This window comes from Ailuropoda melanoleuca, chromosome 9, assembly GCF_002007445.2.
Source record: "Ailuropoda melanoleuca isolate Jingjing chromosome 9, ASM200744v2, whole genome shotgun sequence".
NCBI classification, from domain to species: domain Eukaryota; kingdom Metazoa; phylum Chordata; class Mammalia; order Carnivora; family Ursidae; genus Ailuropoda; species Ailuropoda melanoleuca.
The window spans coordinates 102,912,505-102,934,077 of NC_048226.1; the positions used below are offsets into that span (position 1 = coordinate 102,912,505).

General features: G+C 57.2%; 1 protein-coding gene and 1 long non-coding RNA gene across 3 annotated transcripts; one reads left to right on the forward strand and one right to left on the reverse strand.

Annotated features, from left to right (window-relative positions):
* LOC117803837 lies at positions 1 to 5,752 on the reverse strand. Of its 2 annotated transcripts, XR_004627969.1 has the most exons (4): positions 5,663 to 5,752; positions 1,827 to 2,021; positions 812 to 1,495; positions 1 to 710 (listed from the first exon to the last, which is right to left on the reverse strand). It is a non-coding gene; the product is annotated as an uncharacterized LOC117803837 (long non-coding RNA). The 2 variants fall into 2 exon arrangements; XR_004627968.1 differs by lacking the exon at positions 5,663 to 5,752 and having other exon boundaries at positions 1 to 1,495; positions 1,827 to 5,656.
* SPATC1 (spermatogenesis and centriole associated 1) lies at positions 1,480 to 19,668 on the forward strand. Its single transcript, XM_034668762.1, is given in 7 exon segments — positions 1,480 to 2,023; positions 12,051 to 12,365; positions 12,510 to 12,746; positions 12,853 to 13,213; positions 13,215 to 13,387; positions 13,512 to 13,651; positions 19,175 to 19,668. Coding segments are annotated over 7 exon segments (2,100 nt in total). The 3' UTR covers positions 19,505 to 19,668.
* The last annotated feature ends 1,905 nt before the right edge of the window (positions 19,669 to 21,573 follow it).

The window sequence follows — 21,573 nt, forward strand, 5'->3', positions numbered from 1 at the left end:
TTTTTTTTCCTGTTCTATTTTTAAAATGTTTTATTTTAATTCCAGTGTGGTGAACGCACGGCGCGCTCCCAGCTTCGGGCCTACAATACCGGGACTCCCACGCAGGGCCTGCCGCACAGCCGGGCTCAGCAGTTTGGGGAGGACAGGAGCCCTGGTACCCAATACAGATGGGCCAGTCAGGTTTCTCGTGTGTGAAGAGACTTATTTTAAGGAACCGTCACGTATAATTATGCGGGGCCGACAAGTCCAAATCCGCAGAGCAGGCCAGTGGCCTGGACACTCAGGCAGGCTCTCAGGGACGGCCCTGAGGCCAACGTCCTCCTTCCCTGGAAAACCTCAGCTTTCTGCTCTTAAGTCCTTCAACTGATCAGATGAGGTCTGTCCACATGATTGAAGGTAGCTTCCTTGACTTAAAATCAACGATTGTAGATGTTAACCGCTCTACAAAGTTCTTTCACAGCAATGTGCGAGCGAGTGTGTGACAAGCACCTGGGCACCACAGCCCGGCCACGCCGAGCCATCGATTCAAGCAGCCCAGACGCATCAACCCACGGAGAAGCCAACGGTGAGGCAGGGCTGGCTGGTACAGGCGGCCGGGAAGGCCGTGAGAGGCTCGTTCTCCCACGCTGGAGGGTGTCCTATAAACAGACAGTGCTGAAGAGACGTCGGGCCGGGCCTCCGGGGCCGGGGTCACTCAGCAGGATTACAGTCTGGGGTGTCGGAGGGGGTGGGGGCAGGCCCCATTGTGAGGTCCAGGTAGAATGCTCACCTCAGGCTGACTCCAAGCCCACCCTCACCCCCACCTGCCTACCAGGAGCGCGCCCTCCGCCTTAGACCTGGGCTTCACTGTCCTCTCCGTCTGAGAACAGACGCCTGCAGAGCCAGTGGAGATCCCTGGGACGCTGGCGCACTTGACTCCCAAGGTCAGGCCCGCCAAGATCTCTGCGTTGATAGCTCTAAAAAAGGGAGCGTGGTGAGGACTCACAGGACTGAACTCTCGGAACCTGACAACCTGACGAGGGGCATGTCTTGAGTTCTCGAAGGACCACAGTCAGGAAAATTCAAGGAGTCAGAGAACGGAAGTGTGGGCACAGAGGGCTGCCCTGGGGGACTTGGAATAGGGGACCCTACGTCACCAGAAATGGACAGGTGCTTGGACAAGGGAGCCCTGGGATCGGCAGTCGGAGAAAGGCTTTGAGCACCTCGGTTGGAAGAAAGTCTGCCCAGTGTCCAAGTATCCAAGGTAGAATGTCCCCGGGATGAGGCTGACAGGCTAAATCCAGGGGTGTCCAACCTCTCAAGGAAAGGGCACCCTGGCCAGGAAGGTGGGCGATGAGCTTTCACTCAACAGCTATCCACGAGTCACCGACCTGCCGGGCACCTGGGCCCTTTGCTGGCTGCTGGGGAGGTGCCCGACCCCCGGCTTCACTGTAGAGGGAGCCGAGCTGCACAGAGCCAGGTAAGCGCCACGGTAGAGACATGGCCGCAGGGAAGCCTAGAGAACAGAGATGGGCTTGCTGGGGCGGCAGGAAGCTGGACAGAGCAGGCATCCGCAGAGCGAAGGTGGCCCAACAGAGGAAGGGTCAGTGCACTCCAGGCCAGGGCAGGACCTGGGCACAGCTTGGAGGCATGGAGAGCAGAGAGGGCAAGGAGGAGGGCGCAGCTCTGACCTCACAATACCCAGAGCCCCCTGGGCCAGGCTTGCGAGTCACAAACTCTGGCGCCCTCCTCCAACGCGGGCAAGGCCCGGGGCCCTGGGCAGCCTCCAGGTGCAGTGCCCTCCCTCGGGCACCCATCCCGCTGCCCCGGGGCATGTCTCTACTCACCAATTATGAGGGCCTTCGGCATCAGATCGAGAGGCTGGTGAGGGAGAACGAGGAGCTGAAGAAGCTGGTGCGGCTCATTCGGGAGAATCACGAGCTCAAGTCGGCGATCAAGACACAAGCAGGTGGCCTGGGCATCAGCGGGTTCAGCTTGGGGCTTGGCGAGGCAGCGGCCAGCCCTTCTCAACGCCTGGGAAACTGTAAGACAGCGGGAAGGGAGGGCAGGGTCTCGGGAAGCCCCGGAGAGAGGGCACAGCTCCTAGCTGCCGGGATGGTGGCCCCAGCAGGTGAGGGGAGGCCAGGTGAGCACACAGGACCACAGGGACGGAAGCCCCACCCACCCCGATGGTTGCAGCCCGGCCTCTCCTCTCCCCTCAGCTGGACTTCCAAGCAGCCCCAAAGACAGAGAATTTCCTAGCTCTGGAATCCAAATGAGCCACCCTGCGAGGTCCAATATGTCACGCCCCTCGGCCCCTCCCCCTCCCCCACCCTCCCCCTCAGCACCCCCATTCCTCTGCACCTAGAGGTGGCCAGGAGGCAAACGACAGCCCAAGTCCAGGGGCCAGGGTCAGAGGCCAGGACTGAAGTTGGGGTCTGGGAGGCATAAGAGTGTGACCAAGCCCTGCGGCCACAGAACACCTACAGGCCAGGGTGACTTGGAAAAAGCCAAGAAGCAGCAGGTGTTTGCAGAAAAGCCACTGAAGTGGTGATGTGTGGGGACCGAGCCAGGACGGCTCCCAGAGGCCAGCAGGCCAGGGACGCTGCACAGCTGCATGCGGTGATAGGAACAGGGAGGTGCGGGAAGGCCGGAAAGCAGGGGGCGGAAACCGGTTGGCACTAAAGATAACAGAGGGCGACTGGCGGTGGCCACGCCACTGCTGACAGCGCGTCGGGGAAGGTCACACAGGGCAAGCAGGTGATAAAATTCCATGGTTGTCCCACCACACCTTCCCCTCCCTACAGCGCCCTCCCTGTGCCAGAGAAGCCCTGTGCCCTCTGTTCTCGTCACAGGCCCTGCACCCTGCCCTCCTGAGGGCCCTTCTGGCAACAGGCCGGCCTGAAACTGCCCTCCTTCCCTGAAAGGACGACTCTGCTCTTTGTCTCTGCCACCTGGGCCTCTGCATGAGTGTGTGTGTGTGGTTGTATCTGTGAGTGTGAGTGTGAGGTTGTATCCGTGAGTGTGAGGTTGTATGTGTGAGCAGGAGTGTCTGTGCAGTTGTACCTGTGAGTGGGGGTGTCAGGGCCAGTGAGCAGTGAACAATGAGGCTGACAAGGTCAGCAGAAGTCAGATCAGCAAAGACCGCAGGTGACCTACTCCTAAAGGCAGCCGGCAGGGCCGGGAAGTTTCTGGCAGGGCAACCATGCTTATGCTGCAGAAAGCTCAGTCCTGCTGGGCGGGAAAGGGATCCGCAGGAGGCCAGAGCGAGGCAGGGAGCTGGCGGAGGCCAAGGCTCTTGCACTCATCCAGGTGGGAGGCCATGTGGGAACCAGGGGTAGAGAAATCCCTTGAGTTACTTAAGAAAACGAAGTGGGGGACGTGAGGGACAAAAGAGGGAGTTCTGGCAGAAGTGGCTGGGTGACGGGCGCTGTGACCTCCCGAGAGAGATTGCAGAAGTCTCCGTCCCATCCCCTCGTCCGGCCAGGAAAGATCCCTGCGGGGGGCCTCGCAAGAACCTTCTCTGGCCACTTCCTCGCTCTGCCTGCTCCCTGGCCCGCTCCTTGGGACTCGCCTTCCTCGTGGCATCAGGCTTCTGTTCTTGATTTGCTCTTGTGAGCTCAGCCTCCACTTCCTCTTTCTGGGACCCCCTGCGTTCTGTGTCCTCGTAAAGCCTGTGGTTCCCAGCTCTGCACCCCTCCCCCCCAAGGGCCGCAAAAGGACACACAGCCTGGGCTTGTGGGTGCCCATGAGCAGCGTGGGCCCACTCGGGCTGGGAGCACACACGACACCTGCGTGCGGCAACCTCTGAGCTGAGCTCCAGGACACATCAGGGCCGGAGGGACAAGGTTCAAGAGAGTTCACCGCTGAAGCCACAGGAGGGGGAGGCCAGCTGGGAAGGGACAGCAGAGCCAGCACAGGAGAGAAGCAAAGAGACAAAACCTCAATGTGTAATGTCACGGAGGCCAAGACACAGCTACGAGGGGCAGAGCACCAACAGAGTAAAGGCTGCGGAGAGGTTAGGCAACAAAAGTGCTAAAGACGTGGGGGCCTCCGATGACCTGGTGGGAACAAGCTTGGTTAGACTTGAACCCCACCAGACACAAGCGGCCCAGGCCCTGAGGGCAAGAGCCAAGTGCGCCAGAGTTCGTTACCTTCGGGGGGGAAGACACTGGGAAAGGCGCTGGAAGGTGCCTAAGAAAACAGGGGCACTTCCCAGAGGGGAGGAGGGCAGCCCTGCCCCTGCCCTGGAGGAGAAAGAGGGCAGGGGGCTGCAGAAGCTCCAGAACCAGGGCTTCCGTCTTCCCTGTAAACACGACATCCTCCGCCAGTGGAAGACGAGGAAGGTCTGCGACAGAGTGAGCGTGGAAGGAACTGAGAGAGGAGCCCGGCACCTGCATCTGGCTGTCTATGAGCTCCCAGTGCTCCAGGAGCTCCCGGCGTTCCTGGCATTCCCGGCTGTGGGCTGTGGCTCATAAAAGCGGCCACCAACCTGCCCCAGCAGCGCTCGCCGGGGTGGGGGCGGGGAGGTGGCAGGGACGCTCACTCCCGCTCGCCTCACTGGCAGGCAGACCTAAGGACGAGTTTGGGCACCTCACAGAGGGAAACAGGGACAGCCGAGCTGTTGATGCAGAGAAAAGAAACACGGCAGCGTGCTGGAGGTCAGCAGGGACGCCAAGACCAGGTGCCGTGTTCTTCTGAGCTGGGCACGGGCACCACTTCATGGTCAGTGTGGGCCAGCGGAGCAGTGGGAGGTGACGATACCGTGGCTGTGGCCGCATTAACTTCACAGGGAAAAAACAGGTGCCAAGAGGTTCAGCCCTTGGCCCCGTGAACATGGCAGGTGGGAGGAAGAGCCAGGATGGAATTAGGTTAGGACTTCAAGGCCTCGTGCTCCCCAGCCGGCGCTGGGATGCGTCAGGATGGATGGGAAGTCAGGGCTGTGGGAGGAGGGACTAAACGAGGCCACACTGAGTGCTCAGGTGACTAAAGTGGACTTGCCCCTGCCCCCACTGGTCCGCCTGGCTCCCAACACAGATGTGGTCAGGACAGGACAGGCCATCAGGCAGGGCAGCCGGGGGTGGGGGCTCTGTTGCTGCTTCTCCTAGTACCTCCCCCACTCCTCCTTCACCTAAGGCCATTCTGTTCCCCAGCCCCCACTGCCTGCTGCGCCCCCTCCCCGTCCTCTCTTGGGCTGCAGGCTGCCAGAAGTTCCTGAGGCAGGGGGCAGCCTACATCCTTTTCCCAGAAGGGCTTTCACCACCCCTGCTCCCCACCTCCCTGTCCCTGCGCTTCCCCCAAACCAGGGGCTTCCTTCCCGTCTCAAAGTTGGTCCACCCTCTCAGGGTCTCCTCTGACCTTCCCCGACCCCTCGCCCCAGGACCCATCCCTCAATAAGAACCCCAGCCAGCCCCCCAAAACTCTTCTCACACCCCTCAGGACCAAGGTCCCTAGGATGCAAACCCACCCCAGGAGCTGACGCTCAGCATCCTAGATGTGTCCTCCCAGGACCTGTCCCGCTGGAGACCCGTCCTCCTCCTCAGGGACCCCACTGGCGCCCCGGACCCGCCACCCTCAGGGCCGGTCCCCTGTCTCAGGACCTGTCATCATCCCCCCTCGCTCTTTCCCCCCTTCCCGCCGCCACAGCACTATTGGAACCGTCGGCTGGAGCCCCTGCGCTCACCGGTCTTCCCTCTGTGCTCCCAGCCTCCTTCTCCATCCTCCCGGGTCCGAAGAAACAGCCCCCGGAACTCTAGCCCCGCCCCCAGGCAAAGCCCCGCCCCCTCCGCTGTCTCCCACGGGAACCTGACTCCTCCCGAGCCCGCCCCTGAGCGCCAGGGGCGGGGTTCGAGGCGAGGGCCGCGGCGGTGGGCGGGCCGGGGGCGGGGTCCGAGGCCCGAGGGTAGGCGGTAGACAGGGGACTGGTGAGGGGCCTGGGGCACGACACCCTCAACCCCGCCGCCGCCGTCCCCGTCCCCTCCACCTCCCTCCCCCCAGCCCGGGACCCCAGTGAGGAGGCAGGGCGAAGCAGGGATTGCCGCTGGGAGGAGCAAGTTGGGGGGGGGTCAGAAGTTCAGTTAAGCAGTTTAACGCACTGTCAAGGTGCATTTGTAAATCTAAGGCATTTGCTTGTCTAACTTTAATCGTCCCGTGTAACAAACTTCCTGGACCCTAAATAATTCTTACATGTAAAATAAATACAAACGCAGTGTATCCAAAACTCTTTAAGGTTCTAATACTCTAAACCTGGGAAGATTTCAACTCACAAATCTAAACCAATTAAATATAAATTATAAAAAGACGCAAGGGGGCCTGTGGCTGGCTGGGTGGTGGAGCATGTGACTCTGATCTGGAGGTTGTGAGCTTAAGTCATGACACGAAGTGCGAACAGGAATGTTCTACCAGGGGTCCCCAGCCAGCCTCCGTTTAAGAGATTTCAGTCTCAATACCATCTGATTTCACTCCTATGTAGCATTTAAGAAACAAAACAAATGAGCAAAGGGGAAAAAAAGAGAGAAAGAAAGAGAAAGGCAAACCAAGAAACAGACTGTTAAGGATAGAGAACACCCTGATGGTGACCAGAGGAGAGGTGGGGGGAGGGATGGGTTAAATGGGGGATGGGGATTAAGGAGCCCACCTGTCCTGATGAGCATGGGGGGGAGGTATGGAAGTGTTGAATCAGCATGCTCTACACCTGAGACTAATATGACACCATATGTTAACTAACTGAAATCTAAATTAAAACTAAACAAGATATTTCAGTCCCATAGCTTTGTATTCTAATACAAAATGTACATGTGATTATTTAATCTTTTTATAATTTGCATTTAATTGATTTTTAAAAGATTTTATTTATTTATTTATTTGTTTATTTATTTATTGGAGAGAGAGAGCACCACGCACCCATGTAGGGAGGAGCAGAGGGGGAGGAGGGGCAGAGGGAAAGAATCTCAAGGGGACTCCTCCCTGAGCAGAGCCCCACACAGGGCTGGATCCCACCACCAGAGACCATGATCTGAGCAGAAAACCAAGAGTTTGATGCTTAACTGACTGAGCCACCCTGGGGCCCCTGATTGTTGTGTTTGTTTTTTTTTTAACCTAAATGCCTGCGACCCCAATGAATCATTTTTAAAATAACAGTTTTATTGAGATATAATTCACATACCATACAACTCACCCATTTATAGTCTGTGATTCAATAGTTTTTCATATATTCACAGGGTTGTACAAACATCAGCACAATTTTAGAACACTTTCCTCACCCCAGAAAGAAACCCTTTGGCTATGGTGCTCCTACGACCTTCCCTCTACAACTCGCAGCAACCATTTATCTACTTTCTGTTTTTATGGATTTGCCTGCTCTGCATATTTCTTTTTAATAGATTTTTTTTAAGATTTTATTTATTTATTTGACAGAGATAGAGACAGCTAGCGAGAGAGGGAACACAAGCAGGGGGAGTGGGAGAGGAAGAAGCAGGCCTCCAGTGGAGGAGCCCGATGTGGGGCTCGATTCCATCACGCAGGGATCACGCCCTGAGCCGAAGGCAGACGCCCAACCGCTGTGCCACCCAGGCGCCCCTACTCTGCGTATTTCTTATAAATGGAATCATTCGTATGTGGCTTTTGTGTCTGGTTTCGTTCACCCAGCACAATGTTTTCAAGGTTTATCCATGCTGTAGAGTGAATCAGTACTTTCAGTTGGTTATTAGAGTGTGTTGTTGCTGTTTCATGGATGAATGCTATTTCATTAATGGATACACCACATTTCGTTTATCCATTCATCAGTTGATGGACTTTTGGGTGGTTTCCTCTTTTGGCCATTATGAATAACACTGCTATAAACATCCATATATGAGTTTTTGGATGGATTTATGTTTCCATTCCTCATGGGTATGTATCTAAGAGTAACTGCTGGGTCATATGGTAACTGTACATGTAACTGTTTGAGGAACTGCCAGATTGTTTCCCAAGGTGGCTGCACTATTCTTCATTCCCACCAGCAATGTACGAGTGTTCCATTTTCTCCATATCCTTACCCATACTTATTATCTGATTTTTTTTATTACAGGCATCCGAGCGTGAAGTGGTTCTGATTTGCATTTCCCTGTTGCATAATAATGCTGAGCATCTTTTCTGTGTCAATTGGCCTTTTGTATATCATCCTTGAGAGTGTCTGTTCATGTCCTTTGCCCATTTTTAAGTTGGGCAACTTGGTTTTTTTATTATTGAGTTGTAAGTGTTCTTTATAGATTCTGGGTACAGATCCCTTATCAAATGTATGACTCACAAATACTTTCATTCCATGGGTTGTCTTTTTACTTTCTTGATGGTATCTTTTGAAGCACAGAAATATTAATTTTGATGAAATCCATCTCATCTATTGTTTCTTTTGTTGCTCCCAGTTTTGGGGCCACATCTAAGAATACAAGGGTCATGGAAATTAACCTATGTTTTCTTCTGAGAATTTTACAGTTTTAGTTCTTACATTCAGGCCTTTGGTCCATTTAACTTTTGTATATGGTGTGAGGTAAGCATCCAACTTCATTCTTTTACATGTGGATTCCAGTAGTCTCATCACCATTTTTTGAAAAGATTATTCTTTCCCCCATTGAATAGTCTTGGCCCCCTTGTTGAAAATCAGAACACAGATACATGGGTTTACTTCTGGACTCCCTATTCTATTCCATTGATCTATATGTCCCTCACTATGCCAGTGCCACATAATCTCGATTTCTGCAGCTTTGTACTAAATTTTGAAATCTGAAACTAAGTTCTCCAACTTTCTTCTTCCTCCTTTCTTCCTTGCTTTCTTCTCTCTCTACCTCTTTCTTTCTTAGGTAGCGTAAGAGGGAGACGTGCAGTGTGGCTAAGTGGCACCTGTAACAATGGCTTCTCTCTTTTAAAATGTGGCTTTGGCCATTCTGGGTCCCTTGCAATTCTTTGTGAATTTTAGGATCGGCTTGTCAGTCTCTACAAAGAAGTCAGTTTGGATTCTGATATGTTGTATTGAATCTGCAGGTGAACTTGGGGAGTATCGTTACCAACAATATTAAGTCTTCCAATTCAGGAACATGGGGTGCTTCTCCATTTATTAGATCTTCCTTAATTTCTTTCAAAAATGTTTGTAGTTTTCCTGAGGTGCCTGGGTCGCTCAATCAATTAAGCATCTGCCTTTAGCTTGGGTCATGATCTCAGGGTCCCGGGATGGAGCCCCACATCGGGCTCCCTGTTGAGTGGGAAGTCTGCTTCTTCCTCTGCCCCTCACCTGGCTCATGCTTGCGCGCGCTCTCTCTCTCTCTCTCAAATAAGTAAATTTTTTTTTTAAAGTAAAGTTTTGGTATATCTTGCCACATATTCTGTAGAGTGTCCCGAGGGCATAGATTTTTTTTAAAAAGATTTTATTTATTTATGTGACAGGGAGACAGCCAGCGAGAGAGGGGACACAGCAGGGGAGTGGGAGAGGAAGAAGCAGGCTCCCAGCAGAGGAGCCCGATCCGGGACTCTTCCTGGAACGCCGGGATCACGCCCTGAGCAGAAGGCAGACGCTCAACGACTGCGCTACCCAGGCGCCCCAACCGAGGGCATAGATTTAAACAAGCCCAGGGACTTCCGAAGGAATGTCAGGATGTTTCTGAGGGTCTTAGGGAGGTTAGATCTAGCAGCGCGCATTAAGGACCACTAGAATGTCTGTTTTCAGGGGGAAGAACCAATAATAAAGATTTACATAGGTATCATGGTCAATATCACTCATCATCAGGGAAACACAGATCAGAACCACAATGAGCTATCACCTCACACTGGTAGGAATGGCTAAAATTAACAACACAGGAAACAATAGATGTTGGTGAGGATGCGGAGAAAGGGGAACCCTCTTACACTGTTGGTGAGAATGCAAGCTGGTGCAGCCACTCTGGAAAACAGTGTGCAGGTTCCTCAGAAAGTTAAAAATAGAGCCACCCTACGACCCAGCAGTTGCACTACTAGGTATTTGCCCAAAGATAAAAAACACTAATTCAAAGGGATACATGTACCCCTATGTTCATAACAGCATTAGCTATAATAGTGAGGATATGGAAGCGGCCCAAGTTCCATCGACAGATGAACAGATAAAGCAGATGCAGTGTGTACACACACACACACACACACACACACACACACAGAGTGAAATATTACTCAGGCATAAAAAAAGAATGAGGGGCGGCTGGGTGGCTCAGTCGTTAGGCCCAGGTCATGATTCCAGTGTCCTGGGATCAAGCCCTGCATCGGACTCCCTGCTCAGCGGGAAACCTGTTTCTCTCTCTCCCACTCCCCCTGCTTGTGTTCCCTCTCTCGCTGTGTCTCTCTCTGTCAAATAAATAAATAAAACCTTTAAAAAAATTTTTTTAAATGAAATCTTGCCTTTTGCAACGATATGGATGGAATTAGAGGGTATTATGCTAAGCAAAATTTCACTCATATATGGATTTAAGAANGCAAGTGTTGAGTCACTGTATTGTACCCCTGAAACTAATATTACAGTGTATATTAACTACACTGGAATTAAAATTAAAAACCTAATAAAAAAAGATCTATGTAGGGGCGCCTGGGTGGCACAGCGGTTAAGCGTCTGCCTTCGGCTCAGGGCGTGATCCCGGCGTTCTGGGATCAAGTCCCACATCAGGCTCCTCCGCTGTGAGCCTGCTTCTTCCTCTCCCACTCCCCCTGCTTGTGTTCCCTCTCTCGCTGGCTGTCTCTGTCTCTGTCAAATAAATAAATAAAATCTTTAAAAAAAAAAAAAAAGATCTATGTAGGAGAATTACTTGTCATTGGGAAAACTGGAATCAATTTGCATGCCCAAGGATTGGAAGAGGCTCCGTGAACAGCCCGAGCCTGGCCGGCAGCCACCCTGAGCACCGTTCTCAGAGAAGGGTGGTTCTGGATGCGGTCCAGGGAGAAGACAGGGAGGACATAGGGACACAGAGGACAGATAAGGCTGCCACCTGTTGGTACGTGGCCCTGGAGCTAAGGACGAACTTTACCTTTTTAACGGTTGAAAGAAAATCAAAAGAATACTATTTCCGGACATTCCAGAAGTACAGGAAATTCAAAGAGGAGTGTCTGTGAATGAAGCTCGGTTGCCACGGACCCACGCTTGTCTCCATGTTGTCTGTGGCAGCTTTGCCGGCACAGCGGCTGGGCTGAGTTGTTACAACACAGACCCGATGGCCTGCGAAACTGGCAACATTAACCACCAGCCCTTAACAGAAAAGGTTCGTCGACCCGTGATCTATAAAACGCGTGGAGAAAGTCTTCAAGGCAGCACGGAGCTTTGTCGTGACTAACGGTGGGGTGAGAGGGCTACCCGTGTTTTCTAATCTTATGTTCACTTTTCTGCGGCTCGTTCTTCCCTGCAGTCAGCCTGTGCGGCTTTCGAACGAGTGTAGCAGTTTTCGAGCAAAGCCTTCCCTGCACCCTCCCCCAGCTTCTGCGCCCCCAGGGGCCTTCTCTCCTACAACAGTGGTCATTCAAGGGCACTGTCCTCAGGAACCCAAGGAAACGGGCTGTGAGGCCCCGCCACAGGGATCCACAAGAGTGAAGATGAGTGTCTGGGCCAACCCGACCTCCTGAACCCACATTTCCTGTTCCCAGAGACACTGCCTGTTCTAGCCCCGGCCTCCCCGAGGGCCCCCACCTGGGGAGGCTAGGCTGTCCCCACAACAACAGTGGGCAGGAGGCCGGGACCCACTGCTTCCCACCAGGGCCTGGATGGATCAACTTGGCAACTTGGGGTACCAGCCACCTGGAGACCCTCCTCAGTGAGGGTCAGCAGCTCAGTGCTGTGGGCACATGGAGGGGTGGGCAGCTGGGGAAGGTGTCTATGACTCGGGGACAGAGAGACAAAGGGCCAGACCCTCATGGGGGATCTGTGGAGGTGCCCCCCAGACCCCCCAAAGGTAGAGGGCCGTTGTCTGGCCCACCTAAGAGATGAGGCTCAGAGCTGGTCTGCTCATCAGGGGCAGGCAAGCAACTTGCCTAGGCCCCTTCCTCGCTGAGCCTGCCTGGGGTCTCAGTGCTTTCTCTGTGTCCCCCAGGTGTCTTCCTGCCCCCGTCCCCGGCAGCAGCAAATGAGCCTATCCTGGATGAAGCGGGGATTATGACTCTGGCACCCCTGGCCGACATGCTAAACAGCCCGCAGCCCAGCCCCGCATCAGGCCCCATCGTGAACCCTCTGACGGGCCCCCTCAACACAGTGCTGCCTGGCCCAGGGTCCATGTCACAGAGCGGCCTGCTCACCAGCCTCCTGACCGGCCCCATGGCAGTGTCCCCGGGGGGCACGCTGGCCAGCTCCCTGGGCCTGCCCTCAACTGGCCCCCTGACTCCGAGCGGCCATCTGACCGGCCCCATGGTAGTGTCCCCGGGGGGCACGCTGGCCAGCTCCCTGGGCCTGCCCTCAACTGGCCCCCTGACTCCGAGTGGCCATCTGACTGGCCCCATGGCAGTGTCCCCGGGGGGCACACTGACCAGCTCCCTGGGCCTGCCCTCAACTGGCCCCCTGACTCCGAGCAGCCCCCTGATGGCCCCTATGACAGGCACAGTGGCCGTCTCTCTGAGCAGCCCCCTGCGCACCTCCACGGCTGCTCCTCTAGGTGTTTCTCAGAACCTTCTGGCCAACCCCATGAGCAATCTGGTGCTGTCGGAGGCCCCAAGGGTGCGGCTGTCAGAGCCGCTCCGAGGATGCCCCTCCGGACCCCGTCCCTCGGCTGGAGCAGGGCCCGCCACCACCAGAGGTAACTGGCTCAGGGAGAGGGACCACAGCCCCCTTTCCCCCGCCAGGCCTGTCCTTGGTCCTGTCCTGACTCTCCTTCTCTCCTTTCTGCCCCACCACGGCACTAGTCCCAATCTCCACTGAGCATCCCCAGCCGACCCAGGACCTGGAGCCCTTCAGCATGTCGTTGGGTTCACCCATCCAGGCCTCCACCCCTATCGGGACCAGGGGCACGCCTGGGCCCATGACCACCTTCTCCTACAGCAGCTCAGATGCCCGGACCCAGCCCAGTGCCCCTCAGGGACAAGTAGTTCCTGCATCTGTCCCTACCACCCCAACTGTTTCTCCAACTGCCACAGTCCTTGTCCCTATCCCTACTCCTGCCCCCCAAGCTACCACCAACTACACCCCCTCGAGCACCACCCACATTGCCCAGGGCCCCCCCCAATCTCCCACCCGGGCACACCACCCTCCCACCCAGCCCTCACCCCCCGCACTCCCCTCCACGAAACCCCCACTCCCCGCCCCGAACTTCATCCTCCCCGGCTACAGTCAACGACAGCCGGGGCCCACGTGGCACAGAGACCTCTCGGAAAAGCGTCCTCGAGTTGGAACGGAAGCTGGCCCACCGAAAGACCAGCAAGTTCCCTGAGAGCCCCCGAGGTCAGCTACACAAGTTCAGCACGGGGGCGGGGGCTCCCCTGATGGCCTTGCAGACCTCCCTGGCACTAGCCTGGGCTGCCGACCATGGCCACTGACCACTCCTCCCACTCCTTGGTGTCCCCAGAGTCAAAGCAGCCAGCCTGGGAGAGGCTGGTGGGGGAGATCGCCTTCCAGCTGGACCGTAGGATCCTGTCCAGCATCTTCCCCGAGCGCGTGCGTCTCTACGGCTTCACTGTCTCCAACATTCCGGAGAAGATCATCCAGGTGGGCGGGGCCCATCTCCCACTCAGAGGGCCTGCCCCTTTCACCTGTCAGGGACGGGGAGCATGCTGGCCTTGGAGGAGCTGCTGGGGGACCCCGCACTCCAGCCTGGCCAAGCGCACCAGAATCCGAGGTCCCCCTGGGATGGAGGAAGCACGGTGTTCAGTGCAAGCGGCCAGGGCTTCTGGCATGAGGAGCCCGTGGCCTTAGCTGCATGCCTCCCCAGGGGACAGGGCAGGGGAGGGTCCTGAGCATGGTCAGGCTTGCACTCTTCTCCTTTGCCACTGTGATGACCTCCATAGGGCCAGCCCTCACTACCAGGGACCCTCCCCAGACTAGCAGAGCTGATGTCTTCCCCACCTCATTGGTACCCTCAAGGGTCACTGGGGTGTCACAGGAGAGGCAGGTCCCAGAACCTCTGAGCAGCTGACGGCCTCATGGCCAGGGACCTCAGGCCCAGGCTCATTCCAGTATATTCTTGGCATGCCATTCCCTGAGCCTGCTTCTGTTGAGGGACACGGAGGACAATGCTTCCCAAAGGTGCTTGGGCATGTCTCCCTTGCCAGCATGCATGGGAAGCTCTCCAGGGCAATGGGAGGGGGAGCAGTCATGGGATAAGGGTTGTGCTTGGCGGGATGCCAGAAGCGGCTGTCCAGAATGACAGCATGTGTGCCCCTCCCCCACCAATGCGCCAACTCTAGGTGGAACCCCATGCCTCGGGGTGGGGGAGGTGGGCCGTTTGGGCTTTCTTTGGGAAATAGCCCTCTGTGCACCCAGCCACGTTCTCTCAGGCGTCCTTATCGGTAGACCACAGACCTGGTGTGCGATCCACAGGCCTGACTTCTGTTCGAGTGCACTCCTTTGTACCTGGGCTCGCACCTGCCTTTTCCTTTGCTTAGTGTGTCCTTTGGTCGCGTCATCAGAATTATCCACTTTTTCCTTTATTGCTTGTACTTCTCGTGTCTCACTGAAGACTAGAGCAGTAGAGGGCAAGGGCAGCTGCCCAGCCCTGCCTCGGTCCTCCCACCCGGGCCCACACATGGGGCTCTTGGGACTGCCACTCGGACCCTCCCCAGCCCATGGCACAGTGACAGCCTGGGCACCTCCCTTCTTCCGGACTGTCTCTGCTCCTTTGGGCCCTTCACTCCTCACTGTGAATTTTAGGGTCATGAGTCAAGTTCCAGGAAAAACCTGGTTCAAAGGTGCAGTTTTGCCTTGCTGGGAAGTTTCCTTCAGTGTCAGTTGTTCTATGCACCTGCCGTTTCCGCGGCTCGCGTCTGCGGCGCCCGCTGTGGTCGTGTTTGGTGTGACGACCCCCCACTCACATCCGGGGACCTCGGCCACCACTGCTGTGCCCCGAGCACACACCAGCCGTGGCTATTTGAACACTGGCAAACCACGAGGAGAAGCACAATGTTATGTCTCTAAAGCGTCACATCTGATGCGCGAGTGGCAAAGAAAACATTTAATCACAAGCACAGGTCGAGCTGCCCCGAGAAATTGGGTAGGAAACGGTGGAAGGGGTTTCCGACTGCTGGAGAACGCCCGCTGAGACAGGAGCTGATGAAGATGCGGGGCCACCGCTGTGGTTGTCGGCGCAAGAGTGACAGCCTAGGCCGCTGAACGAACAGTCACAGCACCAAGCGGCCTAGAGAGGGGGCAGGAAGGTGAGAGCAGTGGTTTCTTCCGGCATCTGGGGAAGTCGAGGAGCTGCGCACCCTGGGCAGCCAGGGCCCCGGCCGCCGTCTTGGGACCCGGGGTGAGGGGTGGCTGGGGCCTTCGCCAAACACTCATCTGCTCATTCTGCCCCCCGGCCACCATTCCAGAGCTACTGGCCCCTCACATGCCATCGGCAATGACCCGTGCTGCCTAGGGCCACACCCTTGCCACACAAGCTCCTGAGAAGCGGGTCCGCAGGAGCCCACCCGCACGGAAGTCGCCTTCGGGGCCGGCAGACACCGCCTGGCTCGCCCTCTGCAGAGCCCACTGCAGGCTGACAGGTCTGGCGCCACGTGAGAAGCATAGAGACCATCCTGCTGTCAAGGCCACCCGCGCCCCGTGGCCCATTTGCGGGTTCCTATCAGCACGCACCCCAGCTTTGCCCAGATTTCTATGTCCTTCCTCAGAACCTCTTGTGCTTCTGCACGTTGAACAGTCGGCTGTTGCTAGAATCCCTCAGTTCTATCCAGACCCACTAAACTGGCTCAAACCTGGTGTCCAAACTGGGCTCGTTGGCTTCACGAATGCTGTTCAAGTTGGCCGCTGAAAAGCTTTCCTAGAGCCCCACTGCTGAATGAGGGCTCGGGGACAATCTCCACGGAATCCAGCCGTCTTCTTTAAAAGTCCACGGTTACCTGCGCCATCTTTTTTTTTTTTTTAAGATTTTGTTTATTTATTTGATAGAAAGAGAAAGAGAGCACAAGTAGGCAGAGGGGAAGGCAGAGGGAGAGGGAGAAGCAGGCTCCCCGCCGAGCAGGGAGCCCCATGTGGGGCTCGATCCTAGGACCCCAGGATCATGACCTGAGCCGAAGGCAGCTGCTTCACCGACGGAGCCACCAGAGCACCCCCAGCTGTGTCACCTTTTAAGCTCCGATTCCGATCATAAACCACTCTGCATCCCTGAGGGTTTTAATGCCCTGAGATGCTGTTTGCGGTTATTTACGACGTCCGTAACATCGCTACTGTTGCAGAGAACATGCCCAGCTGCTGTGACAGACCTGCAGCCAGGTGTCCACTTCTCCCGCGGGCCGTGGGATCCTGCTGTCCAACCCCCAGCGGCAACGGGGTCCAGGGGTCCGGGACTCGGCCCAGGGGCAGAACTCACAGTCTCAGTCTCGTCCCATTGGCTCGGGCTTAGTGACGTCAGGCCTTGCTACAGAGGGGCGGGAGCGCGGTCCCCTGGCATTCACTCCTATTATGGGGCATTCAGTGCATGCCAAGTTCATACCAAGTAGACAGTCTCTGCCCTCGAGGAGCTCACCCACGCCCCGGAGGCCTGCAGTAAATAAGAAAAGCCATAAATATTCATGCTAGAAGTTCAGGGGGCTGATACATGCTACGAGGGGCAGGAGAGTTTGAGGGTGAGAGCTGGCACTCAGTTGGCCTTGCTGTCTCCCCCCACACACCCACCTATACTCTGGCCAACTCCAACCTCCTGGGAAAGCCCCTCCCTCCTCTTTTCCTTTGAAACACAATTCTGCTCAATGTGAGAGCCCATTGATGTGACCTGTAGAAATGGGGGCCCCTTGTGTTGGTGCAGACCAGCACAGATGCTGTGCTCAGCACCCCCTAGAGACATTTCTTTTCATCTTCAAAACAGCTGTCAGGAGGTCTGGTTTCCTGCGCGTCATAGCAGGGAAACTGAGGCTCGGATCCAGTATGGTGATAGGAGCCACCATTGAAACTGGCTCTCCATGGGGGCCCCTTGCTCTGTGCTCTGCCTCCCAGCACCTTCCATGCCATGCATCTGTTCCCTGTCCTGGAAGTTCCTTGCCCCTGTTGTCCTCATCCATCAGACATCAGCCCTGCCCCCTCCCTCCAGAATGCCCCCCAGGCCGCCTGGTTGCTCCCCATGGCAGCACTCACAGTCCTGTCCTCCTGCTAAGCCTTATCACCCCTGTGAACTCAGAGGACTTTGCTCATGCTTGAACCCATCACCTGCTACAGTGCCCTGCACAGGGGAGGGCTGAGAATATCCGTGGGAGGATAGACAGGACGCTCACCCTCTCTTGCCAGCTTCTGTCCATCCTCTCATATGGTCAGCATGATCTTTTAAAGCCATGGCGCCAATGGACCAGAGATCTCTGACCCTTTAGGACACAGCCCTCCGCCGTGCTCTGCTCAGCCCTGCCTGCTTCCCAGTGCCTGCAAGGTGCGGCAGGGACTCACGTCCATGGCTCCCTGGCTTCAGCGGGGTGCCCTCCTGCTCCTCCCCACTCACTCCCCTCGCCTGCCCCTCCACTCTCAAGGGTCACCTCTTTGGGGTAGCCTTGGCCTTGTCTCTCAGTGTAAATGGACCCGTGCCCTTCTCCGCTGTCCAGCACCCTGGCAGGGTAGGTGCAGTGAGCTCCAGTGTGGCACACAGCAGGAGCTCAGCCACAGCCCCAGAGTGAGCAGACGATGGGTCCTGACACCCCCATGGGGGGCCGAGACTTACAGCTATCGACCCGCCACACTCTGCACCATTCAGCATGGAGACCTGCAGGCTCATCTGCTCACCCACACATGCTGGCCGAGCCCTGCAGTCTGGCTGACGTGGGCACAGGAACCGGCAGATGGAGGGAGAAGGCTTAGGGGCCAAGAGGAACCGAGAATCAAGGAGACAGGCTTGTTCTAGTGTTGACTGTGCACCCAAAGTGCTGAGCATAGGGCCCTGAGTGCCTCTCCCAGAGGTCAGGGGTCACTTAGCTGAGCCCAGCCATGAGTCCAATGCTCTGTTTGCATGACCAGAGGAGAGGACAGAGGATTTTCCTGGAGAAGGTGAGGCTAAGCAGCTGGTTCCGGAGGCTTCGGAACCAGGCTGGTGGGCATCCAGGGAATGGTTGGGAGGGGTGAGCCCAGCCAGATCAGGCCCTGGCCCCAAGAGGTGGAGCAGTGGGAAGTGCGGGAGGGCTCAGGCAGGGAGAGACCCCCTCCAACTACCTCAGACCTGTCAGCCCCTGGGTCTGGGCACAGCTGCACATGCGACAGCTCCATCATTCACAGGACTCAGTGCAAATGAAAATACAGGGCTCCTTGTCCAAAATCATACAGAACTTCAAGATGGCTACAGCAGAGCCTTAGCGGGGTGTGGGCCCTGCTGAACAGGGGGCCTTGAGTGAATGTGCCGGTCACATGCCCAAGAGGCAATGGCAGGAGTGCAGCGGAGGGGCTGACTTCCTGCCTCCTGGTGAGACGCTGTGGGATGCAGTCACTGCCTGGCTGGGGGGACAGGCAATGACGAAGTGGGTGGAGACCCACCTGTTGCTGCCAGTTCCCAGGCCCAGGTACCAGGAGGGGTCACCACAGGGGCAGCAGGACCCCCAGCGCTGAGACCGAGGGTGCTTGGCTCAGGGCCTGCGGTGGTCAGTTCAGCACGAGGGGAGGACAGGGCCTCCCTGAAGGAGGGGTGTGGGCGCTGGGTGTTGAAGATGGAGCGCAGCGTGACAGAGAGGGGACCTGGAGAGGGGGCAGAGGTCTCAGGGCAGGGAGCCAGGAGGGGGCCTGGGAAAGCCCCTGAGTGGTATGGGCCGGGCACCCCCACGGCCATCAGGGACCCCCTCCTCTTTCCTTCACTTCCGGACTCCCAGCCATGCGCTGTCAGCATTTCATAGCCTCAGCTCAGCCAAGTCCCTGCTGGCAGGTGGAGCAGGCAACAAGGAGGGGGTCTGGGGAACTCTCCCCTCCAGCTCAACCCACTAAGACCTCCAGGACACCTCCTCCCGCACCCCCCCACACGCACAGCCACACCCCTCCGCCACATTTGCCCCTCTCCCGCCTTTGTGCCAGTGCAGGGCGGAGGGACCCTGATGGCGGCTTTCCCCGCAGGCCTCCCTGAACCCCAGCGACCGCAAGCTGGATGAGGAGCTGTGCCAGACGCTCACACAACGTTACGTGAGCATCATGAACCGGCTGCAGAGCCTGGGCTACAACGGGCGGGTGCACCCGGCGCTGACCGAGCAGCTGGTGAACGCCTACGGCATCCTGCGCGAGAGGCCGGAGCTGGCGGCATCCGAGGGTGGCTCCTACACCATGGATTTCCTGCAGCGCGTGCTGGTGGAGACGGTGCACCCCAGCATGCTCACCGACGCGCTGCTGCTGCTCTCCTGCCTCAGCCAGCTAGCGCATGACGACGGCAAGCCCATGTTCATCTGGTGACACTGGCTCGCGCCGGCCCAGGTCCACCCCCCCCCCCCCCCCCCCCCCNCAAAGCCATTAAAGCTTCCCACAGACGCTAGCCGCTGGGCCCGGGCCAGAACTTGGGTGGTGCTGTGTCCTCTGGGGTATCCGGCCAGCACCCCACTCCCCTGCACCCCTTTAACCCTGCCTGCTCTGGGGCTCCATGCCCACCCCAGGGCTCTTGGTGAAAGCCCCAAGACCAAAGCTTGCCAGCAGTTTGGCTAAGGGAATGTGTTCAAAGGTCTCAAGGCTTCCCTCACCTGGCAGTGGGAGCAGCAGGACCCCCCCCCAAAGACTTGGAGACTTGGAGGGGAAGAGCAAGAAGCTCTGTGCCAGCAGCATTAGTGATGTGCCTGGGGCTGAAGCCTGGGTGCAGAGTGCAAGGCAGAAGTGGGGAGGAGACAGGATGTGGATATGGGAATCCTTCCCTCTGTACTAGGCCAGGAGCGGGAGGAGCAGGAGAGGGGGCAGGGAGGGCTTTGGACCCTCTGTTGAGGGCAAGAGGATGTTAGAGGGAGGGGAGGGAACCAGGAGAAAGTAGCCTTACCCAAACCTGAGCCAAGGGGCAGTCCAGGGAAATGTGGCCAATTCCTAAGGCACTGCTGGTTTCAGCACGAAGAGGCCAGCTTCACAGGGCTCTGAGGCTGAGCTGGAGAGGGCAGCACCTACCTGCTGCAGGGGCCGGGCACAGGCCGAATGGGAAAGGGGTGGAGTGGGGGTGGGGGATGTAAGACAGGACACCGGGAGGGGTAACCTGTAGACAGATGGGGAAGGCCCTGTGGACAGTGCAGGAAACCAAGCAGTGTAGGCAGGATGCTTGTCCTTTCCAGGGTGTGTGTGCGAGACGAGAGAAGGGCAGTGGGGGCAGCCCACAGAGTGGCCTCTGGCCCACAAAGGGAACAGGAGAGGACCTGTCTAAGGAAGGGAAGGAGGCTGGAGCTTGCAATGGGAGGCAGAAGGTGGGCTGAGGAGGTGGCAAGGAGGACCTCAGCATAGGAGGCTCCTGGAGAACCAGCTGGGAATGCAGGGAAGGAGGGGGCTGGGGGCGGGGAGCAGGAGCTCCCTGCCTCTCTGCCCTCCCCACTCCCAGGCCCGCTACTTCCGGGATCCAGCCAGACCCCTGGGAAAGGCAGGGAAGGACTCCACATACAGATAAGTCAGATCTATAGATAGAAATGTAGCTCTGTCTGCTACAGAGAGAAGGCCCGGCATCAAGACGCACCAGGAACAGGGAACACAGCCAGCACCAGCTCTTGGTTTCCAAAGGAGCTCAGGGACTCCTGCAGAACCGGGAGTGGGGGAGGCTGAAGCCCCCCCTCCAGCTCCCTGCCAGTACGGTTAATGGCAGCCCTGACTCAAACTACAAGGCAATTTAAGAGCCAACCAGGACAGCTGTGGGGTCTGGTTCACAGCTCAGATTGGAAAGGTGGGGGCCCAGGCAGCACCTGAAGGAGCCGAGGCACCACGAGGCAGCACATCCCGGAAACCAACGGAGCAGGTGCGAAAGGGCTCCCGGCTCCCGGCGTGGGGGGCTGGTTTCCACGTGGCTCACGTGACCCGGGGGCGGGGGGTGGGGGGGGAGCCTGCGGCACAAAGCCCAGCCAACGGTCCCTTACCCCCAGATTGGAAGCTCCTTGGGGTAGGGTCACAGAGCCATCACCACGGGGGTCAGGCCTCTGGGGGAAGCTCTGCGGAGCGCTGGTTAGGCGGCTCGGAGTCCGTCCCTCCTCTGGGGATGTGTCTGAACTCAGTTGCTGGACACTGCAACTCAGACAGACGGGTGGGGGTGGCGTAGACCCTGCAGTCTGGGCAACGGGAGGGCCCTGGCAATTAGGCGCTGACTTGCGGGGAGAAGGGCGGGAGCTGGACACAGGACGCACCGCACTCCCTTCACCAGCCCGCCTGCGCTAAAAAGGATCGTTCTCCACTTGGTGCAAGCTGCACCCCAGGCCCCCGCGGGCAGGTCTAGGGGTTCTCCCTGCAGCCTTGGGGGAGGGCGGGGTGGGGCGAGGAGGATCTGAGGCGTGGCTGCGAAACCAGAGTCTCTT